This window comes from Stomoxys calcitrans, chromosome 1, assembly GCF_963082655.1.
Source record: "Stomoxys calcitrans chromosome 1, idStoCalc2.1, whole genome shotgun sequence".
Classification (NCBI taxonomy): domain Eukaryota; kingdom Metazoa; phylum Arthropoda; class Insecta; order Diptera; family Muscidae; genus Stomoxys; species Stomoxys calcitrans.
This window is the reverse complement of record NC_081552.1, coordinates 253,045,970-253,070,336: the sequence shown is the minus strand read 5'-3', so window position 1 is coordinate 253,070,336 and position 24,367 is coordinate 253,045,970. Positions and strand designations below refer to the sequence as shown.

The 24,367-nt window shown below is 38.2% G+C and overlaps 2 protein-coding genes and 1 long non-coding RNA gene across 6 annotated transcripts; 1 reads left to right on the top strand and 2 right to left on the bottom strand.

Annotated features, from left to right (window-relative positions):
* Nucleotides 1-10,224: 10,224 nt before the first annotated feature.
* On the bottom strand, nucleotides 10,225-13,202 carry LOC106089528 (dnaJ protein homolog 1). 2 transcript variants are annotated; one of them, XM_059364193.1, is made up of 2 exons: nucleotides 13,011-13,202; nucleotides 10,225-12,322 (listed from the first exon to the last, which is right to left on the bottom strand). In XM_059364193.1, the coding sequence occupies exon 2, from the start codon at nucleotides 12,252-12,254 to the stop codon at nucleotides 11,232-11,234; it is 1,023 nt and encodes a 340-aa protein (XP_059220176.1). In that variant the 5' UTR covers nucleotides 12,255-12,322; nucleotides 13,011-13,202; the 3' UTR covers nucleotides 10,225-11,231. The 2 variants fall into 2 exon arrangements, with proteins under 2 accessions (XP_059220176.1, XP_059220182.1); XM_059364199.1 differs by lacking the exon at nucleotides 13,011-13,202 and adding an exon at nucleotides 12,408-12,530.
* A 2,333-nt stretch (nucleotides 13,203-15,535) lies between these two features.
* On the bottom strand, nucleotides 15,536-24,046 carry LOC106089524 (dnaJ protein homolog 1-like). Of its 3 annotated transcripts, none has more exons than XM_059360233.1 (2): nucleotides 23,867-24,046; nucleotides 15,536-16,368 (listed from the first exon to the last, which is right to left on the bottom strand). In XM_059360233.1, the coding sequence occupies exon 2, from the start codon at nucleotides 16,347-16,349 to the stop codon at nucleotides 15,939-15,941; it is 411 nt and encodes a 136-aa protein (XP_059216216.1). In that variant the 5' UTR covers nucleotides 16,350-16,368; nucleotides 23,867-24,046; the 3' UTR covers nucleotides 15,536-15,938. The 3 variants fall into 3 exon arrangements, with proteins under 3 accessions (XP_059216216.1, XP_059216217.1, XP_059216218.1); XM_059360234.1 differs by having other exon boundaries at nucleotides 23,871-24,046; XM_059360235.1 differs by lacking the exon at nucleotides 23,867-24,046 and adding an exon at nucleotides 19,410-19,510.
* On the top strand, nucleotides 18,823-22,096 carry LOC106089525 (uncharacterized). The gene is made up of 3 exons (XR_009396407.1): nucleotides 18,823-19,061; nucleotides 21,592-21,714; nucleotides 21,783-22,096. It is a non-coding gene; the product is annotated as an uncharacterized LOC106089525 (long non-coding RNA).
* Nucleotides 24,047-24,367: the final 321 nt, after the last annotated feature.

The window sequence follows — 24,367 nt, the reverse complement described above, 5'->3', positions numbered from 1 at the left end:
TCACAGTTGCACATACCATCACTTGAAATAGTAAATTACTTCGGGTCTCAAAATATTGTACGTGCGCTCGGTTAAGTAAACGCGATCAGTTTGGGTGTTAAACAAGGCGGATCTAAAAAGGTGGTCTCACGCGAACAGCTGTTAACGGCCGGCCAGGTTTGACGGTATTAAGATGTCAGATTTTTGTTACTATTCTCTTTGTTGTCATCATGCTTCTCACATATTCTCAACTCATGCACGCACACGGATATACACACGCGCACAGATTTCTTTATGTGTGTTGGCAAAACGTCGATCAGCTTGATGGGTTGCACCGTTTGATTTGTGGTTGTTGTATAAATGAGACCACCTTGTCATGATCACACACAAATAAAAATGGATCGAACTGTTGGCCAACGGCCAACTTGTACACAACAAAGACAGCATCATTGAAACATAGTTGATTGGTGCCCATTTCGTGAGCACTTAATTACATGGGCAATAAATTGAAGTGAAATTTGTATTGGCGCAGCGACATGTCGCTACTATTTTGCTTATAGAAGTGAAACTTCTATGAAATGTATTGAAATTTTTTCGTCACCATTTTTATAGTGCGTTTTGACAGTTGTTCGGACGAAAAGTCGAAGTCAGTGCTGGGGTTTTAGCCTGATCGCTGAACACAATTTTTCAATAAAACAGTGGATTTCCATTGGGCTGTTATCACAAAACCCGTTTATCTGTTATAAATTTTAATGTTTTGCAGTCGTTGCTCGTTTGTGAGATTCTCCATAATCAAATGGCAGAGTGTAATTTCACATATGACGTTTGGACACAATTTTCAACCAATGCTGACACTCCGAAACACTTAATTCATAAAAAATCACCCTTTGTTAGCAAAATTTCAAAGTTTATTATAACGCAATTTTTCTAACACCACCCCTTCAAATTGAGGCAACCGTTGCGCAGAGGTTATCATAGACGCCTATAAAGATACTTGCCTGGATTTGAATCCTGACGACGAGGAAAAAGTTGCTGCGGTGGTTTTTCTCTAGCTAATGCTGGCAACATTTGTGACATATTCGGCTATGTAAATTTTAAGTGCTAAGTGGTGGCGTCATTCCAACTGGACAATAAAAAGTATATTCCATGACAGAACTTCCAGGTAGTGTACCGTAAACAGCTGAGTACAATTTTTTCTCGCGAAGTGCACTATCTGTCAACGAGACCTGGTTGTATGTGAACGATACATATACAAACAAGGAAAAATGGCGTGAACTAGTAATATACATAAAATCAGAGTTGCATTAATCGCTGATTTTGACAGATAGTGAACACTACCTGTGAACCTACCTGTGAATATACCTTGGTATATCCCTTATCCTCTAATATGAAAGAAGTATCCCCGCTATTCTTTGATGGATTGTTCATAAACTAATTTGCATTTTTTATATCTTCAAATTTATGGACCAGCAATACATCTCTTTTTAAATGATATTAAAAAAATAGTAAAATATAATTTTTTTGTTATTATAATAAATTATTGTTGTTTTATCAATGTAGTATAATGACATCACACACACATACATGCATACATATTTGGTATTATTTTGCAACACAAACATTTTCAATGCCGTTAGTCTAAGCACCAGACTGTGCACCACTTTGCGAAGGCAAAAAGTTTGCTTGCTGGAAAGCTTAGACGATCTCACTCACACTCACAGACAAATAATCTTAACTCAATTATGTACAGGCACATTTAAATCCAACAAAGATTTAAGTGTGATGGTGTATTTATGTTTAGCTTTTGATAAAAAAAAATCACAAATATAACGAAAAATAAGAAAACAAAAACAAAATAAATGAAAAATAAAACAAATCACATTTTGTGCATTATTTTAACAAAGAAATTAATACAAACCAAAAAAATATTATATATTTAAAAAAAAAAAATAATAATTTATATGTAGATTAATTGATGAACATAATGATGGCATAAAACCAAACCTAAAAGATAATTGAACCTACGAAGAAAGAAAAAAACTCCTAAATCAAATCAAGCAACAACCATCATCATTATCCTAATACTCCTCACCATTACCGTCACAACCACCACTACCACTACTAGACTAAAGCTAAAATCATTGTTTATAAAAAAATTTATTATGATTATTAATTGTGTATTGTCATTATTATTATTATTATTATTTCATTTTCTATTTAAATGGTTTTAAATTTATAAGAAGAAAAAAAATCTACACACATTCACACAAACAAGATCACTTCCATAACCAACTCCAATTGTAAACCCTTGTACCCACTTTACTAAAAACAAAAAAATAATAAACACTTTACACACACACACACACACATGTTAAACTAACAAATCTTAAGGATTTATGCTAATTTATCATAGCAAATTTACGATGAGAGCAACAAAAAAAATATAAAAACGAATGTATTCATAAGTTGATAATATTAATATATAACACTAAATAGACACTCACACAACTACACCCATTAAAAAATTAAAAAGAACAAGGAAAAAACGAAGCAAGAAGAGAAAAAACGAAAAACAAAAACCCCACTAGTTGTAATAGAATTTCGAGAATTAAGCTAAAAGAAAAATTTAATAAAAAACAAATGAGAATAATTCCTCCACACAGCCCACTTCCAAAAATCCTATACAAAATCACCCCACCCCAACCCGCCAACACCACACACTTCAGCCAAACATAGTCGGCATATAGTTTCGCCCTCTATGTCTACTGAAACCCAACACTACGGCTCTTTCTCACTCACACCATCTCTTTGAGATAAATACAACTCCTTAACTCCCCACTCCCCCTACACAAAACTCAACCAGTTGAAGTGAAGTAAAAGAAGCGTCTTCTATGTAAGAACAATTAAACAACCCAGTAAAAAAAAAAACCAAAAATAAAAAATGCAATAATCATAAGTTAAAAGAAAAATGCAACTGAAAAGGAAAACAAAAAAAAAACTCAAATCTAGTCTAGCAAACAAAAACAAATGTGTTTAGTTGAAATTTAAATTGAAACTCAAAAAATAACAAAGGCAGACAAAATCACTGACTTAAAGACAAGAAACCCACTACTAAGTCCCCAACCCCTCCCCTTAGGAATACCAAAGCAAAGCTTTTCAGGACTGCCTAATCGAATCAAATGTTAAAGATAAAAAAAAAACTGTAACTGTTTTTCACCAAGCGAAATCCTGAAAAGTTTTGCAAAAAAAACCCTTACCACACCCAACACACACACACACACACACCTAAACAACAGAAGTGTGAATGTCAAATCACATAAAAATAACTAAATAACAAAAAAAATCACAGTTTTCAAATTTATTAAGTGAAATTAAAAAAAAAAAAAAACAGAGAGCCCCGAAAAATCGATAAATCTAAAATAACGGAGAAACAAAACACAAATCTAAGATGAAAATAAAAATCTTTAATTGAATGAAAATAATAATACACCCTGATGAAAAACCATGAAGAAAAAAAAAAGATCAAATAAAACTATTGATTAATGAAATAATGTACTTGTCCCACTTGTGTTTCAATTAAATATTTGCTTCTTAAGAGAAGAGGAAAGGCTATACAACAGGTAATGTAGGGTTGCCCAAAAAGTAATTGCGGATTTTTTAAAACAAAGTAAATGCATTTTTAATAAAACTTAGAATGAACTTTAATCAAATGTACTTTTTTTACACTTTTTTTCTAAAGCAAGCTTAAAGTAACAGCTGATAACTGACAGAAGAAAGAATGCAATTACAGAGTCACAAGCTGTGAAAAAAATTTGTCAACGCCGACTATATGAAAAATCCGCAATTACTTGTTGGGCAACCCAATATTATAAGGCTGGTATCTTTGCGCTCAAAAGTTCCAGAAGTATTTCCAAGATTTTCATGATGTGGAAACCAGCGTTAAGGCTTTTTCTATCAAAATTGGTAGGATTTACTTTCAATTTTAAACACCATTTACACTGCTCTTTAAATACGGATTAAATGGCGCGATCATCTGTTTTTTCTTTAAGCAATCAGCTGAGAAGGGGCCTTAAATACAGATTTAATGAGCAGTGTTGTTGTAGCAGTTTATTGAGTTTTATCTTTCGTCTGCTTGTTGTTGTTGTAGCAGTGTGCTGTACACTGAGGCGACAGCCCTTGCCGATAAAGGACTTCATTGGCTTAATCCGGTACGTACAACCGGCTGCCTTGGGATTGGGATTCGTCTGCTGATTCCGTTGAGTGTCAACACCCAGGAACTCTGCGACTAAGATGGGGTGCGTCCACAGGGATCTGGGTCTGAGTCGAGTGGGTCTGACCGGACAGTTAAAGAGGTGACGTGTATCGTGCGGTTACAAACGGGACATACATCTTGCACGTCGACATCACCATGCTCTGTAGGAGTTGAGGCGGCTGCATCGGCCAGAACGTAATTGAGCCAGAACTACTGTGGTTTGCCCGGTAGCCGTTAACCGCATCTGCTACCATGTCTGCATGAATGTTGTCTAGACCTCCTTGATATGCCGCTTGATCTAGAGGTTCTCTCTTGTAGCGCTCAACCTCACGCTCTAGATCATGCAGATTTACCTTAAGGCTTCTGGGTGGTGGATATCTATCCACAAGAAGATTATTTGGTTGATTTCTGCGATAACAGCCCAAAAGGTATTGCTTAGACAGCATGTGGTTATGTCTGCGCACCGGTAGGATCTTTGTCTCCTGATGGAGGTGGTCCACATGAGAACTGAGGAGACATCCCATCGCAGTTCGGAGGGCGGCATTCTGGCAGATTTGAATATTATTCCACTGTGTGTCACAAAGTTGACGAGACCACACTGGCGCTGACATAACTGTGGTTTCTTTGTCTGCACCCCAAGTACTGCCAGCAAGTGACTTGAGGACCTTGTTTCTACTTTTGACTTTATCGCAAATTGCTGTGGCATGTGGTGTAAGAGGTGTCAAATGTGATGCCAAGTATTTTGGGACACTTGATGGTCGGAATCATTTCTCCATCGACCATCACAGTCAGCTCAATATTCACCTCACGCGTATTTGTAGTGAACAGTGTGGCTGAAGATTTGGTGGCGGATATCTTCAGATTTCTCGCAGCGAAATATGAGGAAAGTTCGTTTAGGGGGGCCTGATGCCAAGATCGTACAATCGTCCGCATATGATACGATCTCTATGCCGTCTCGAGGGAGTGGAATGGAAGATAGGTAGAGGTTAAACACTGCCGGAGATATCACCCCACCTTGGGGAACTCCCTATTTCACTGTACGGTTCTTCGACTTCTTATCCCTAAATTCCACAAATAACTGGCGACCACACAGAAAATTCGCGTCCCAGCATTTCAGGCCTGGCTGGAGGGACGTGTTGGCGATGTCCTCAAATAATTTGGCATGACTGACCGTGTTGAATGCCTTCGATAGGTCCAGTGCCACGAGGACCGTCCTATCACATGGCCTGGGCTGATTGAAGCCACGGCAAATGTGTGCGGTGATGGCATGCAAAGCTGTTTGTTGTGCTATGCAGTCTTCGAATGGAAATTCTCTTACGAGGCCCCGGGGGAGTAATACCTCAAGCGTCTTTGCCACTGGTGAGAGAAGGGATATCGGTCTGTACGACTCTCCCAAACTCGGGTCCTTTCCAGGCTTCAGTAGCGGGATCACTCTGCCTATTTTCCAGACATCGGGAACTATAAGAGTGTTCAAAGACAGGTTGAGGACCGTAGTAAGGTACTCAACTCCAGGTGAATCCAGATTCCTCAACTTCAATGTAGAGATTCCGTCGGGGCCCAACGCACGCCTTAGATGATTTGGCGCCACGGATGACATTCGTAACTTCGCCTACGATAAATTGTGATGGCTGTTCATCGACTCTGAGGCCACCGTAGCGCAGAGGTTAGCATGTCCGCGTATGACGCTAAACGCCAGGGTTCGAATCCTGGCGAGACCATCAGAAAAAATTTTCAGCGGTGATTTTCCCCTCCTTATGCTGGCAACATTTGTGAGGTACTATGCCATCTAAAACTTCTCTCCAAAAGAGGTGTCGCACTGCGGCACGCCGTTCGGACTCGGCTATAAAAAGTAGGCCCCTTATCATTCAGCTTAAACTTGAATGCGCTCATTGATATGTGAGAAGTTTGCTCCAGTGCCTTAATGAAATGTTCGTGAGCAAAATTTGCATTTGTTCATCGGCTTGGAGACCATGAATACGGCGAATGGCTCCCCTTCTTGCCCTGTCACTCTCGGGATGCACAATAAATTGGCGGTTGAACAACCCCGCGCATCTCTTCGAATCAGTCATGGTTATTTCGCCAAAAGTGACTGAGGACCTGTCATCCCATCTACTGGGGTTCGAGAGTGACTTAACAGTAGACCACAGCTTGCCTACACCGGTGCCTAAGTTACAATGCTCCATGTGTTCCAGCCACAAATTCCGCTTATGTTCATTGACTACCCTGTTTAATTCCAGATTCAGCTCGCTGATTCTGGGGTTAGTGGAGTCCATACCACGAATCCCATCACGCTCGTCTGCGAGTACCACTGCCTGCGCCGGGAAATTGGGCCACAATTCGACCGGCTGGTATAAAGCGAGCGGCTGCTGCGTGATTGATGTCTCGAAATTTCCTCTCGGCAGCTAGCACACCCGAGGGGGGTAGCAGTTCATTGAAGCGGCGATTGGTATACTCTCTGAAGCCAGTCCAATCGACCTGATACTGATTGATAAACGTCCGGCGCTCAGAGGTTATGAAGTCGGGTGGTCGGTCGATGGTGAGAATTATGGGGAGTTGGTCTGACCCCTAAGAGATGACGGCTTGCCAGGATACGTCACTCAGGAGATCAGCGGATGCAATGGAAATATCTAGCGAGCTGCTGCACCTCCCCGTAATCCTAGTGGGGTCTTTCAATCTGCTCTGCCAAAGCTATGCCACGCTGGTCATTATCTAGAGGAGAATGCCATGAAGTGTGATGCGCATTAAAGTCCCCTAGAACCAGACGATTATGGCCAGATAGTAACCCACTTATGTCGGGGTTTTAGGCTTGGCACACATCTACTAATCGGCGGTATGTGCACGTTGTATAGCTCCATCTCCATGCACTCCATGCGTCACTAGTGCCAGGCGCAGGCGAGATGGGACTATATTGCATGGAATGGTGTTTCACGAGGGCCAATCCCCCACCCCCATTCCTTGAGCGATCCTTACGTAGCACATTGTATCCATGACAACTGTGCAAGCTGCAGGTGTTGGTCAGCTTTGTCTTCTGGATCGCTGCGACCAATATGCTCTTCCGACTCATAAAGTCCACAATCTCATCGATCTTGCCACGTTTCCCGGCACTGAATATTTGGGCTGGGATGCTGCCGTTGCGTATATTGCCGTACGGAAGAAGTCGGGGGACACATAGTCCGTGGTGCTCATAATCATCCCTTGCCGGAGATATAACCCCGCCTTGGGGCACACCCTGAAATACTCTACGGGACTTCGGACTTGTCTTATGCCTAGCTGGAGGGACGTGTTGCGATGTCCTCAAAAAGCGACCTATCGAGAGGACCATAGCCACAAGAAGTTGGACCACGGTCTCGTCAACTTTGTGACACGCAGTGGAATAATTTTCAGATCTGTCAGAATGCTGCCCTCCGAACTGCGACGGGCTGTCTCCTCAGTTCTCATGTGGACCACCTTCATGAGGAGACCACCAGTGCGAAGACATAACTACATGCTGTCTAAGCAATACCTTTTGGGCTGTTATCTCAGAGACCATCCAAATCATCATCTTGTGGATAGATATCCACCGCCCAGAAGCGTTAAGGTAGATCTGCATGATCTAGAGCGTGAGGTTGAGCGCTATAAGAGAGAAACTCTAGATCAAGCGGCATATCAAGCAGGTCTAGACAACATTCATGCAGACATGGTAGCAGATGCGGTAAATGGCTACCGGGTGAATGTAGTCCTTAGAGAACGACCTGAAGAAATTGACCTCCCCCGACAAACCAGAGTAGTTCTGGCTCAATTACGTTCCGGCAGATGCAGCCGCCTCAACTCCTACAGAGCAAGGATTGATGTCGACGTGCAAGATGTATGTCCCGATTGTCAACAGGGACCGCACGATACACGTCACCTGTTTAACTGCCCAGCCAGACCCAATCGACTCATATCCAGATCATTGTGGACACACCCCCTCCTAGTCGCAGAGTTCCTGGGTCTCGACACTCAACAGAATCAAGCAGACGAATAATAAGAACACAACAAACTGCTACAACAACAACAACAACAATGGACCGTAGGATGGGGTATACTAATTTTGTCATTCTGTTTGTAACTACTCGAAATATTCGTCTGAGACCTCATAAAGTATATATATTCTTGATCGTCGTGACATTTTATGTCGATCTAGCCATGTCCGTCCATCTGTCCATCTGTCGAAAGCACGCAAACTTTCGAAGGAGTAAAGCTAGCCGCTTGAAATTTTCTACAAATACTTCTTATTAGTGTAGGTCAGTTGGGATTGTAAATGGGCCATATCGGTCCATGTTTTGATATAGCTGCCATATAAATCGATCTTGGGTCTTGACTTCTAGAGCCTCTAGAGTGCGCAATTTTTATCCGATTGGAATGAAATTTTGCATGAGGTGTTTTGTTATGATATCCAATAACTGTGTTGAGTATGGTTCAAATCGGTCCATGTTTTGATATAGCTGCCATATAAACCGATCTTGGGTCTTGACTTCTTGAGCCACTAGAGGACGCAATTCTTATCCGATTTGGCTGAAATTTTGTATGTGGTGTTTTGTTATGATTTCCAACAACTGCTTTGAGAATGCTTCAAATCAGTCCATAACCTCACATAGCTGCCATATAAATCGATCTGGGGTCTTGACTTCTTGACCCTCTAGAGGCCGCATTTCCTATCCGATTTGGCTGACATTTTGCATGAGTTGTTTTGTTATGACTTCCAACAACTGTGTTGAGTATGCTTCAAATCAGTCCATAACCTGACATAGCTGCCATATAAACCGATCTGGGGTCTTGACTTCTTGACCCTCTAGAGGGCGCAATTCTTATCCGATTTGGCTGAAATTTTGCATGAGTTGTTTCGCTATGACTTCCTACAACTGTGCCAAATATGGTTTAAATCGGTGTATGATCTTATATAGCTGGCATATAAATCGATCTATGATCTTGACTTCTTTAGCCACTAGAGGACGCAATCCCTATCCGATTTGGCTGAAATTTTGCATGACGTGTTTCGCTATGAGTTCCAACAACTGTGCCAAGTATGGTTTAAATTGGTCCATAATCTGATATAGCTACCATATACACCGATCTGGGATTTTGACTTCTTGACCCTCTAGAGGGCGCTATTCTTACCCGATTTGGCTGAAATTTTGCATGTGGTTTTTTGTTATGTTTTTCAACAACTGTTTTGAGTATGGTTCAAATCGGTCCATGTTTTGATATAGCTGCCATATAAACCGATCTTGAATATGGTCTTCTTTACCCACTAGAGGGCGCAATTCTTATCCGATTTGGCTGAAATTTTGCATGAGGTGTTTTTTTATGACTTCCAACAACTGTGTTGAGTATGCTTCAAATCAGTCCATAACCTGACATAGCTGCCATATAAACCGATCTGGGGTCTTGACTTCTTGACCCTCTAGAGGGCCCATTTCCTATCCGATTTGGCTGAAATTTTGCACGAGTTGTTTAGTTATGACTTCCAACAACTGTGCCAAATACGGTTCAAATCGGTCTATGACCTTATATAGCTGCCATATACACCGATCTGGGATTTTCACTTCTTGAGCCTCAAGAAGGCCTAATTATTATCCGATTTGGCTGACATTTTGTACAACGGCTTCTTCCATGACCTTCAACATAGGTGTCAAATATGGTATAAATTGGTTTTTAGCCTGATACAGCTCCCCATATAAACCGATCTCCCTATTTTACTTCTTGAGACCCTAGAAGACCCAATTCTTATTCGATTTGACTGAAATGTTACACATATACTTCTAATGTGGTCTCCAACATTCAATTCAATTAGCAAAGCAAATACTCTCGTTTATCCTTTATCTGAAAAGAGATACCGTGAAAGAACTCGACAAATGCGAATCATGGCGGAGGGTATATAAGATTCGGCCCGGCCGAACTTAGCACGCTTTTACTTGTTTTTGTTTTTTAGCAACTCATATGAGGTAGCAATTTTCAATTGAAACACACTTGTATAAATTTTATATAACAGTACTTTTATTTCCATTTTTATTGTTTGTGATTTGTTTTGTTTTGTTTTTTTTCACATTCATTCATTTTTTTTCGAATCAGTCTCTGGGATTGTTGGTTTCTTTTGAATTTGAATTTAATTTACAAATTTCTATTTCAATCGGTTTGTTATTTCCTTGCCTACAATCACCCATTCAGCAATTGTTGAGATTTTGTAGAGAATCAACAAAAAACGAATCAGCACCAATTGTGTGCGGAAAGGTTAACCGGACCATAGAATTTAAACACACACAATTGCCGAATGGTTAACAACAATTCCTCGATAAAGCTGTGTCTATTTTCCTTATGGTGGATATGTGTCTAAGTGTAATGGCTGTTCTGTAACTGTTTTGTTTGTAGTTTAAATTAAAACTAGCACATATGTACTTATATATCTAGGTAAATATGCATACATTAAAAACTAGAAAAATCATAATAGATGAAATACAGTACAACATATTTGGAATAGTTTCATTGTGAATTTTGAAAAAGCCAGGACCAGAGAACAGGTCCGGAATTCTTAGTTAAAAAAACTAACTAAAATTAAAATTTCGAAAATGATGGATGATGTTTCCTTTAACAGTGGTGTTGTCCTAGAAACTAACAAACGATTTTTTTTACTAAAACTAAGGAGTTAATTGATGTTGATGTTGATGGTGAGAAATAATGTACATGATGTGATTAGGAGTTGTTTTTGGAAGCAACTCATCTACGCTATATGGTGACCTTTAGTTCTCCCCCCTCACTGATTGGGCGGTGGAGAGCAATGCAATTTTATGAAGCAATCTTCATTGTCACACAGTCATCCAACTCTGTAATGGCTCTGCATGTGAAATGTGGGTGGCGCTTGAGGCGGTGTATCTTCTTAATGAGGTAGCTGCATAAACAAAAACAACTACTCTCGAAACTTATATCTTCCCCTGTTAAGTAGCCTATGTATATATCTACTGGAAATACCTATTTTTGTTTCCTTCTAATTTGGTAATATTTCACTTATTAGTTCCTTGGTGCCGGGCTGCAGGCTGTCGGGGAATTTGATGTCGTATGACACTAGCAAATCGCCACGCTTTGAGGGTTCTTTGGGGAAGGGCAAACCGCGCCCGCTTAGACGCTTCACTGTGGTCGGTTTAAGGATCTCTCCTTGTGAGCTGACTGTGATGCGATCGCCGTGGAGTGTGGGCACTGAGATGGAGGTGCCGCACAACGCTTGCTTCAGGCTTATTTTGGCGGTGTAACGCAAATCGCTGCCCTCCCTTTTGAAGAGTGGATGTGGTTTGTCGCGTATGATGAATATGATGTCGGCGGGTATTTTGCCAGGCGTCTGGTCGCCCTCTTGCTGGAAGGTGATCTTTGTGCCAGCCTTCCAGCCAGCTTTCACAGTGATATTTAATACTTTTTCCTCCTTGCGGGCCTGCCCCGTGGCCATGGACATGCGGGAAATTTTCATTTTCTTCACACAGCCCTTATCGATTTCCTCCAGTGAGACAAAGAGGTCATGCTCAATGGGCGGGTCTTGTTGGGAACGCTTGCGGCTAGGCTGGGCATTGAAGGATTGCGAGCGGAAAGCACCGCCCGGCCCGCCGCCCATGTACATGTCGTCATCTCCCATGAACATTGTCTGTGATTCAAATATGCGTGTCGGATCACCGGATCCAAAGAAGATGCCAAATGGATCCGCATTGCCAAAGAATTGAGCGAATGTCGCTCTGGGATCACCGTGATAGGAATAGCCACCATTACCGCCATCCATGCCGCCACCGGATCCGGGAATACCACCCTTCAGACCCTCTTCGCCGTACTGGTCGAATATGTCACGTTTCTTCTTATCCGACAGCACTTCATAGGCTTCCGCTATTTCTTTGAATCTCTCCTCGGCCTGTGGCGTTTTGTTCTTATCCGGATGATACTTCAATGCCAGTTTGCGATAAGCCTTTTTGATTTCGTCATCAGATGCACCTTTGTTTATGCCCAGAATTTTGTAGAAATCTTTCCCCATTGTGGCGAAGTTGTTGTTGCTGAGCTGCTAACAAAACACTTTGATGTTTGTTTGTGTGTGTGTGTGTGCTGCAACAAAACAAAAAAAAACACACAATAACAACATTAAAAAACGAAAATAATTAAATACAATTATACAAATAAAAAATCCCACTTTCTTTAGTCCGTTCGCACGGCAATAACGAGAAATTGACAATTCTAGAAATTTCGAGGGCAACAACTCAAAGTCGTGCCAAATGCGAGTAGCGGCGTAGCCATTGAACACAAAAACTCCGACGACAATAGCTTTCATAACAAGCAAAGGCAAAAAGATGCACATTACGACGAAGCAAGTAAATTAGCAATTAAACAGCAATCTTACACTTAATTATAGTTCTACATTAAAATTATTCTTCTAAATTTGACAAATGGTAAAAACACCGGTGGCGGCCCCGGCCATCCGCCAATGCATTTCCATTCATCGTATAAAACAGCTGTGCTTCGCTGGCAAATGAATGAAATGTATTGGGTGTAGGGTAGGAGGGGGGAAAAAGAACACAAAAAGACTCTTTCGTCATTTCGAAGACGAGAATTTCTCAGATCTAGAACGTTCGCAAAAGAAAATAACTTTTAGCGACCTTGGCAATTTCACTGCATAACTATATTCATAATTTTTAAATATATGCTCTCTGTATTCATATACACCCGCGTATTTCCTGCTATTGCCGACAAACTAAAGTTTTTATTACCAAAAAGATAACTCGATGACTCTACATACCTTATTATTATTGTTTTTTTTTCAAATTTTCCTTTCACGCTCTTTCTTTAATTTTTTCAAAACAGGAGTTGAGGAATTTTCTTTTATTTGGTATTATCTTATTGTTTTACACAAATGAAAAAAAAACTGCAAAAATCTTGCGTAGAGTTGTTATTTGACTTGTTTTTGTTTTACGAATATTTCCGATTCCAAGCATCTCACTCTTATATATAGCAATGTTTCAATTTCTCGAATGTTCCAGATTGTTTTGACAGTAGCTGACAAAACGACAACTACTTCTCAGATACTCGGTACTCGGTTGTTGACAGCTAGAGGAAATGGTTTAAACGAAGCGCTAAGGAAATAGTTAAGTCTGGGTAAACTCAAATGATAGGATCACTCGAGATATATTCATTTGCAGGTAGTGGCAGTTGCCCAACAATAAAATATTGAGTGCACTATCTGTCAAAATCAAAGATTAGTGCAACTCTGATTTTGTGTATGTAACAAGTTCGTGCCATTTTTCCTTTTTTTTGTGTGCTATGGTCCTTAACTATAATACCAGAACCAACCAGAACTTGTTGATAGATAGTGCACTCGCGGGGAAAAATTGTACTCAGCTGTTTAAGGTAAACCACCTGGTTATTATGTCATGGGATCACTCGCATAACATAATTACCAGGTAGTGTACCGTAAAGAGCTGAGTACAATTTTTTCTTGATACAGTGAGTTTTGGTACCCTTCTTAACATTTTTTTATTATCATATTATCCAGATCGGACCATATTTGGATATAGCTTCCATATAACCAATCTCCCGATATGGAGTAATGAGCCTATAAAAGGAGCATTTTTAATCGAATTCAGGTAAAAAGTTAATCTTTTATGGCCCCAATACCATATAGTCCGATCTGAACCACACTTCACAGAAATGGGTAGGGATCTACCAGAAATCACTGTGCCAAATTTAATCGAAATCGGATGAAAAATTATCAATTTATTGCCTCAAGACTCTAAGTCTGGAGATCGGTCTATATAGTGGATATATAACTAAAATCCCATTTTATGAGATCAGAAGATCAGGTTTATATACAAAGAATACGAAATGATCAAAAATAGTTTGGAAAATATTTTTATTTATGTCCAAGATATCGGCAAAATTATAAATACCCAGCTTTTGGGGATAAATCATGACATATTTACCAGGTAGTGTACCGTAAACAGCTGAGTACAATTTTTTCTCGCGAAGTGTACAATCTGTCAACGAGTTTTGGTTGTGTGTGTGTATTATAGTAAAGAACAATTGCACACACAAACAAAGAAAAATAGCGCGAACTAGTAACATACTCAACATCCGAGTTGCACTTATCACTGATTTTGACAGAGTGTGCATTGAACATTTTGTTGTTGGGCAACTACCACGACCTGTAAATGAATATATTGATCTTGGTATAAATGGGTAAATACCCAGGTATTTACCCAATTTACCTGGTAAATACCTTTTGGGTATTTACCCATCGCCCATCTCTAAACATGGTTATTCACTGAATAAACGTTCTAAAGTGGCAAAATCGCTTAGGATTTTAGTAAAATCACATTTATTTAGGATGTGGCATCAGTGCTGCCAACGTTAAAGTATTAAACCCCGTTTACATTGCTCTTTAAATCAGGATTTAATGGCTCGATCATCTGTTTTCCCTTCGTAAAATCAGCTGACGAGAGCCTTGAAACCGGATGTAAACGGGGTTTAAAGCACTTAGCGCGAAGAGGGTTTAATTTTCCATAAGCTAGCGGATCAGCTAGACTGGTAAATAGAACAAAGCAAATGTCGCCTTAATCTGTATTGCGTTAGACCCCTCTACGACCGTGCCGAGCTTGGTCGTCAGGGAGCCACATCAGCTATATTTCGAAAAAGCTAATAAAACTTCCCAATTGGTGCATTTTCTCCGGATTTTAACGAAATTTGGTCATTATAAACATGTATATTTGAGCTGGTGGTTATCCACCAGGGCGGTTTTGAAGTTGGGATGGACCCTACACATTTGGTCCCGAAAGTGAATGTCATTTCCGTGCTCTAGTTCCAAATATCATTAATTGGAGCATGGTCTGTAAATATGTCTGATTTTGTGGGGTGCGGCGTCCCCTAAAAGTCTTGACTCCAAAATTGGATATAAAATTCGTTTTCTACTCTCAAATACTTTTTTTTCAGTCACATATTAGTCTACATATCTCCTTCACGGGTTTCAGGATCAGGGATATGTATGTAATCAATTGCTGAATAAATCGAATGGAGGTTGGTCAAGATGTTGTATTGTTTGATGTTAAACGCAATACCTGTATGGTAATAATTCTAATACCAAATTGTACTTATTGTTTCATATTTAATTGATACCGGGCGGCATTATGTTGATACCATACAGGGTTGCTTCACTATGAATACCATATGATATAGAAATAAGCCCATTTGTAGTCAATTTTTCTAACAGTGTAGATTGGTGTAACCCTATCCTATGGTTGGGGTAATAAAAAAAAACATATTTACACAATGTTATTTTTTAACCAATTATTTAAATCGTTTTATTTATTGTTGCTTTGCCTTATAATTGATTTGCATACGTTATAAAAAAATATCTTTTTGGAATAAGTATAAGAGTGGGAATAATCCATAATGGATTTTTTTACATTTTAATATTCGAATATCCTTCGGTCAAACAAAATACCATTGATATTTTATCATCCTTTTTTTTAGACTTTGTGTCTGACCTCTGCGGTTTATCATCCTGTTCACTTTCAGATTCTGTGGAAGGCTTACAAATTGTTTTCACCACAAAAAATATGGCATACGTAATAAAAATATCTTTTTGGAATAAGTATAAGAGTGGGAATAATCAATAATGGATTGTTTTTTACATTTTAACATTCAAATATCCTTCGGTCAAACAAAATACCATTTATATTTTATCATCCTTTTTTTTAGACTTTGTATCTGAGCTCTGCGGTTTATCATCCAGTTCACTTTCAGATTCTGTGGAAGGCTCACAAATTGTTTTCACCGCAAAAAATATGGCCAAAGCCACACCGGCACTTAATACAACATTAAAGAAAAAGTTATCATAGATCCAAAATGGGTCGGGTATAGTACCCTTCAAATCCTGTTCCCCGTTTTGGTCGTAGATTTTACGTTTCTTCGTATCTGACAATACTGCATATGCCTCGCCTATAACTTTAAAATTCTCCTCGGCTTTGGGCGCTTTGTTCTTGTCTGGATGATATTTTTTTGCCAATTTGTAATACGCCTTTCTGATTTCATCTTGGGATGCATCTCTACCTATAGCCAGAATTTTGTAGTAATCTTTAGCCATGGTGATGAGTTAATTTTGTCTGGAAAGATAGAATACAAACATTAAAAAAGAATTTCAAAAGTCAGCTCAAACTATTTCCTTTTTTTGTATACCGTCCACCATAGGAGGGGGTATACTTATACCATAAGAGGGGGTATACTTATCTTATCTGCTCGCATGATCTCACCTTTTGAAGTGCTTCCTACTGGGTGTATGAGTGCTAGAGTGACCCAAAAAACAAAAATGTTTTTTTTTTAACACATACCCCCTATTTTGTTCCTTTTTATCAAAATACAAAATATTATGGTTATCGGTTAAGGATAATCCGTGCCGCCACGACGTCCAAAGTTGGATGTAGTCAAGACATATTAAGTGTACAGCAAACAGCTGAGTAAAACTTTTACTCGCGAACAATACATCGGACTTTTACATCGGACAATAAATACGCTTTTTATGGGCTCAAAACCTTAAATCGAGAGATCGGTCCTTATGACAGCTATATCCAAATCTGGACCGATCTTAATCAAATTAAAGAAGGATGTCGATAGACCCAACACAACTCACTGTCCCAATTTCAGCAAAATCGGATAATAAATGCGCCTTTTATGGGTCCAAGACCTTAAATCGAGAGATCGGTCTATATGGCAGCTATATCCAAATCCGATCTGGACCAAATTGAGTAAAGATGTCGAAGGGTCTAACACAACTCACTGGCCCAAATTTCAGCAAAATCGAATAATAAATGTGGCTTTTATGGATCTAAGACCCTAAATCAGCGGTTCGGTCTATATGGTAACTATATCAAAATCTGGACCGATCTGAGCCAAATTGAAGAAGAATGTCGAAGGGCCTAACACAACTCACTGTTCCAAATTTCAGCAAAATCGGATAATAAATGTGGCTTTTCTGGGCCTAAGACCCTAAAACGGCGGATCGGTCTATATGGGGGCTATATCAAGATATAGTCCATCTTCGAACTTAACCTGCTTATGGACAAAAAAAGAATCTATGCAAAGTTTCAGCTCAATATCTCTATTTTTGAAGGCTGTAGCGTGATTGCAACAGGCAGACGGACGGATATGGCTAGATCGTCTTTGATTTCTACGCTGATCAAGAATATTATATGCTTTATAGGGTCGGAAATGGATTTTTCGATGTGTTGCAAACTGAATGAAAAAATGAATATACCGCCATCCTTCGGTGGTGGGTATGAAAACAGGATATCAATTTATATAGAAGAAATATCAATGCACAGATCGATTACACCCAAATTCAAAAAAGTCAGTTGGAAATCATGAGAAAAATCATTGTGCAAAATTCTAGCGCAATCGGAGGAAAATATCGCCCTCTACATATGAAATATGTCTCTTGGAATCCATTTCATTCAGTTTTGGATAGCTTATTTTTTTATATTTTGCTAAAAATTTTACTTTTTCGATAGTATCGATAGGAAATGTGTCAATCGATAGTCAGGCAAAAAATAAAATATCGATGGTATCGATAGCGCCATCCATATTTTGCCATTCAGTGGTGGGTAGCTTATTTTTTTCTACTTTGCAAAAATTTTACTTTGTCGATAGTATCGATAGGAAATATGTCAATCGATAGTCAGACAAAAATTAAAACATTGATGGTATCGATAGCGCCATCGATATTTTGCCAGCTCTATGAAAACTCAAAATCAGAGTTGCTGATTTCGACAGATAGTACACTCAGTATCAGGATGCACTTGTATATGTAAGGTCATACGAAAAGCTGAGTATAATTTTTTTATTTTTGTTTTGATTTTGCAGTAAACCTAAATGTCAAAGGCTTGATAGTACAGCTGTGATTTTTGTCCAAAATCTTAAAAACATTTGAAGAAAATAAGTTGTAAAACCAAGTTTATTTCTATAACCACTTTAACATTTGCATTTGCGGCAGTAGCCAATCAAGGTAGCTTCTTTGAGGCGTAGATTTTTGTTGTTGTGCTAATGATGCTACCTCTTAATTGTACCATGACTCAATATTTTGTTTTTGGGAAACTGTTTCTACCTGTAAATAAATATATATCCTTTCTGTGCCGATAGTCCGTCTATCTTTTTTTTTGCTGGTACTATGTTCGTTTTCCACGCGTGAGAACACATGTTTTTCGCGGTTACTTTTTGAAACACTGCAAAAATTGCAATGATAACATAATACTTTTATTTTCCCATGGTTATTCTTAAATTTCTAAATTTTAATATTCCCTAACGAAAGTAATAATTGGCATACACAATAACCTCTTATGTCAGTTTTTTTTTCCTTCTCGAGCACAGAGAAACTAAATGCGACGTCGAGTGTATGATGTACAACAATAGAAAGAACCAAAGTGGCGCTCTAACCGCATGGCCAGACCGCCCTCGTTTAGTTAAAAAAAATTTCTGCCACACTAAAGACGTTGACAACTCAACCCTGTCATATGATTGTGAATCGTCTTCTTCTTTCTCAGATAAATGTTATATTGCAACAAGATGCCAGTAAGCAAACAAATTATTTGTGTACTGATAGAGCTATAGACTATTAAAGAAATGTTCCGTATTAAGGCTGGTACTACGTTCTTTTTTATGGAAAAATTTCCGAAAATCGTTCTTTCAGTGGTTTGACAAGGTTGATTTTTTTGGGTTTCTTTAGGGAAAATGTTGTCTTTACATAAAAAAATAATATGGCATCAAACAATTTGTCAGCTGCTTACGAACATGTGTACACACAAATGTGAGTATATGGGCCGTACTGAAATTCATGTGTTTTTGTAATTTCAACTAAAACTCACCCGTTCGTAATTAAAATATAATGAAACACAAAACAATTTAAAAAGAGACAAATGCAGAACTTATTTGTAAAAAAAATTAGATTTTGTAGTATTTTCACTGTTAAAAGTTAAAAAAGCACAACTTTCCAAAAGCCTGCCAGCTTCTTCCACTTTTATCCAAATATTGTTGTTGTAATTGCACGACCAAAATCGCAACACATTCTTTCACAAACCTTATTATTTCGTACATATTGGTTGATTTGCATGTTGTGAAAGAAATATTTATTTTTCTTTCGAGTATATTTACTAACCTTAAAAAAATACTTTCTTATTTATGCATCCACAAACACTTTATTTTTTCCGACCAGAGTACATGTGAGAAACATTACTAACACTAACAAACACTCAGTTACAATGAGAAGTTTGACGATTGCGTTTATTTTGCGTAAGAAAATGACTTGTTGCACAGCGACTGTGGTTGTGCTCTCAATGGGCGTCCCGAAATGTAAATTTTTCCCTAGATGAAACAACAAGTTATGACAAAACGAACACATTTCGGCAAAATTTTTCATTTATTTTTTTTTATATGGAGTTTCAACGGTTTATAAATAAATATGGTTTAGAACGCACAACAAGCCAATTACTGGCTTAGGTGTTTGTCCATAGTGGCATGGGGCGGATTAATATCTGCTTCCTTTTTTCAACCTTACCTAACACATACAAAGTTGGTGAAGGCTCTAAAACAAAGAAAAACAATGTGGCCAAAGAATTAAATCGGCTGCAACACTCTCAACTATTTTAAAACAAGTAAAATGGTGCTAAGTTCGCCGTGCCGAGTCATATGTATATACCCTCCGCCATGGATCGCATTTGTCGAGTTCATTCCCGGTATCGCTTTTTAAATAAACAAAGGATAAAAGAAAAGAGTTACTTTGCTAATTGAATTGAATGTTGGAGACCACAGTAGAAAATATGTGTAAAAATTCAGCAAATCGAATAATAATTGGGCCTTTTAGGGGCTCAAGAAGTAAAATAGGGAGGTCGGTTTATAGGGGAGCTGTTGTAGGCTAAAGACCGCTTCAGATCATATTTGACACGTATGTTGGAGGTCATGAAAGAAGCCGTTATACAAAATTTCAGCAAAATCGGATAATAATTAGGCCTTCTTGAGGCTCAAGAAGTCAAAATCTCAGATCGGTTTATATGGCAGCTATATCAGGTTATAGACAGATTAGAACCATATTTGGCACAATTGTTGGAAGTCATATCAAAATACTACGTGCAAGATTTCAGCCAAATCGGATAGGAATTGCGCCCTCAAGAGGGTAAAGAAGTCCAGATTCAACTTCGGTTTATATGGCAGCAATGTCAGATTATGGACCGATTTAAACCATACTTGGCACAGTTATTGGAAGTCATAACAACAAAACTAGTCACGCAAAATTTTTGCCAAATGGGATGGGATTTGCGCCCTCCAGAGGCTCAAGAAGTCAAGACCCAAGATCGGTTTATATGGCAGCTTTATCAAAACATGGACCGACATGGCCCATTTACAATCTCAACCGACCTACAGTAATAGGAAGTATTTGTGCAAAATTTCAAGCGGATAGCTTTACTCTTTCGAAAGTTAGCGTGCTTTCGACAGACGGACGGACGGACATGGTTAGATCGACATAAAATGTCATAACGATCAAGAATATATATACTTTATGGGGTCTCAGACAAATATTTCGAGGAGTTACAAACAGAATGACGAAATTAGTATACCCCCATCCTATGGTGGAGGGTATAAAAACAGAAAAAGTTCGGGATGGCATGATAAATTTAAACGAAGGAACAAAATTGTTGGCAACGCTGTTCGTGGAGAGGTTACCCAACGTTCTTAAGAGTGTTTTCAATGCAGATGAAATTGGCCTGTTTTTTTAAATGCTTGTCTTCCAGAAAGAACAATAGAATTTGAAAATTAAAGAGGTATTGGTGGGAAGAAAAGCAAGGATAGAATAAGGGCAAAAAAACAAATGAAAACGACTCATATTTCACAACCAAATAAAAATCCAATTTCTGTTTATTTACGTATACAAATGTTTGTTTGTTTATTTTTGCATTTACCTAAAGGTAAACCAAATTTTTGTTATTTTTCTATAGCGAAGTTTCTCTATAACATAGTATTGGGTTGCCCAAAAAGTAATTGCGGATTTTTTAAAAGAAAGTAAATGCATTTTTAATAAAGCTTAGAATGAACTTTAATCAAATATACTTTTTTACACTTTTTTTCTAAAGCAAGCTAAAAGTAACAGCTGATAACTGACAGAAGAAAGAATGGAATTACAGAGTCACAAGCTGTGAACAAATTTGTCAACGCCGACTATATGAAAAATCCGCAATTACTTTTTCGGCAACCCAATATTTCGTCAGTCCCCAAGTGCTACGTTATAGAGAAGTTCGGCTGTATTCCTCCACAATGATTATTAACCCATTTTAATTTTTTTCCAGCGTTATGTTGTTTAAGCATCGGTATTTGCTCGATTTGTTTGTTCTGCTTACATATTCGCACTAATGCTATTTTCTAAATACTTGTGGCATCAATTGTCCGAGATGGTCAGGACCGGAATCCAGGTAAATTTTTTTCACTCTTTTTAACAAAAATGTTTGATTGAGATTTGTATTCCATGTCTTTTTTTAAGTGAGCTGAGTTTTGAATATTTAGCCTTCTCATTGTCATTCAACTGGAAATTGGGCGCCCTTCAAAACGAGTTTGCCAGAACCATCATGTGTCGCAAAGTCAACCTTTGGGTCGGTGTACTTTTCAATGTTTTTCGAGTCTGAAAGCCAATAACGCGACCGCCGAAATCTAATTGATTTTGTTTGTAATTTTGCTCAGGGTAGAAAAAATAAGTGTTTAATATACTCAAAAAAATAAAATAAAAATAAAATAATTTTTCTTTTATAGCAAGCTATTGTAAGCAATCTGTATGAAATAATAAAGTTTGTGAACACACGTGTTGCTCTTTTGATCAATTAATTGCTATTATAGTAACAAACGAAGATAACAAACAAAACATGCTGGCATAGGCTTTTGGAAAGTTGTGCATATATAACATATACCAGTGAAAATACAAAAAAACATCAATTAGTTTTAGCATTTGTTTCTTTTTAATTAGCTTTGTCTGGTAGTTCTTCGCCTTTGTCTGTTAGTGGGGTGGGGTTTGATTGAATTTACAACATCATGCATGAATCATATGTGTGTGTGTGTACACATGCACTTGAACGGCTGATAAATTGGTTGGTGCCATATACATTTTTGAATGTAAATGTCAACATTTTGGTCCAAGAAACCCAAAAAAATCAGATGTTCTAACCTTATAAAACCAGCGAAAGAAGAAAAATTTTCCCGCTAAAAAAAATGTAATACCAGCCATTTCTCCGCTGGCCAACTCTTGTGTTTGTGCGTTTGGAGCCTCACTTTATTTAGATTTGTACATACCGTTTGTGCTGTCGCTTTCATCTTGCCAATTCAATAAGAAGTTCACACACACAAACTGCAAAAATTGACCGGTGAAAATCAAAATCTCTACATATGTATGCCAGAGTATTTCTCCGTACACTTACTTGGGTATTTTGAAACCATAAAGTGTCCATCCTGTACTATGCAGCCTTACCAACCTGTTGTAAAATTCCTTGCCTCATGTAAAGCAAATGATACGATTCCGAAAAATTAATCGAAAAAACCAATCCAATCCACCCAAATTTACTCAAACTTAAGTTTTCGCGATTAGTGTTAATGAAATGAGAACAGCAAAAGAAGAACATTTTTCCCGCTATAAAGAATGTAATACCAGCGTTTTCTCCGCTGGCCAACTCTTGTGTATGTGTGTTTGGCTACTTACTTTATTTAGATTTGTACATACCGTTTGTGCTATCGCTTTCATCATGCCAATTCAGTAAGAAGTTTACACACACAAACTGCAAAAATTGACCGGTGAAGACCAAAAACTCACACATCTACATACATATGTATGCCAGAGTATTTCTGCGTACACTTACTTGGGTATTTACAAACCATTAAGTGTCCATCCGGTACTATGCAGCCTTACCAGCCTGTTGTGAAATTCCTTGCCTCATGTAAAGCAAATGATACGATTCCGAAAAATTAATCGAAAAAACAAATCCAATCCACCCAAATTTACTCAAATTCAGTTTTCGCGATTAGTGTAAATGAAATGAGAACAGCAAAAAAAGAAAAATTTTCCCGCTAAAAAGAATGTAATACCAGCCATATCTCCGCTGGCCAACTTTTGTGTTTGTGCGTTTGGAGACTCACTTTATTTAGATTTGTACATACCGTTTGTGCTATCGCTTTCATCTTGCCAATTTAAAAAAGAAGTTTACACACACAAACTGCAAAAATTGACCGATGAAGACCAATATATCACACATCTTCATATGTATGCTAGAGTATTTCTGCGTACACTTCCTTTGGTTTTTACAAGCCATGTATTTCCGTCTTGTCATAAGCAGCCTTACCTGCCTGTGGTGAAATTCCGTTTGTTAGTCAAGGGGAATGGAAAGAAGAATTTTCCTTAACTATCTACACTTTAAACAAATCCAATCCACCCAAACTTACTCAAACTTCATTTTTCGCGATAAGTGTAAATGAAATGAGAAGATATACATATGTAAATGAAATAAACATGAAAGGCGGGTATTTCCCAATGTTCACTTTTCTTCTTATGGTCGACAAAAAAATATTAAAAGGTATAATAATTACCAGCCTTTTATAATTCCGATAAACTTCTTGTTTGTATTAAAGATAATACGTTTTTAATTGGTAGATTTATGAAAATATGTTTTATTTAATTTTATTTTTCTTTTGTTTTCTTGACGTTTGATCAATGATCCGCTTCTTTCTGCTTGCTACTTCCAACTGCAAAGATTCTAGAAAGGTTCTATTTCCAAATTGAATTTGTAGTTTTCCAATGGAAAGCAGTAATCGGTTATCAACAGCTGGAATAAAAGATTTACACAAAGTAGTCAAGCAGAGTGTAAACCCAATGAAAGAGTAAAGAGTCAGCGTCAGGTTGTTATAAATACATGGTACAACTCATGACATAATTACCAGGTGGTGTACCGTAAAAAGCTGAGTGTAATTTTTTCTCCCGAAGTTCACTATCTGTTAACAAGTTTTGGTTGTGTGTGTGTGTGGCGGCACCCCCGTTTACACTGCTCTTTAAATCCGAATTTATTGACTCGATTATCTGCTTCTCCTTTA

Excerpts from the sequence above, each read along its gene's own strand:
- LOC106089528 (XM_059364193.1), bottom strand. The coding sequence starts at position 12,254 with ATGGGGAAAGATTTCTACAAAATTCTGGGCATAAACAAAGGTGCATCT.
- LOC106089524 (XM_059360233.1), bottom strand. The coding sequence starts at position 16,349 with ATGGCTAAAGATTACTACAAAATTCTGGCTATAGGTAGAGATGCATCC.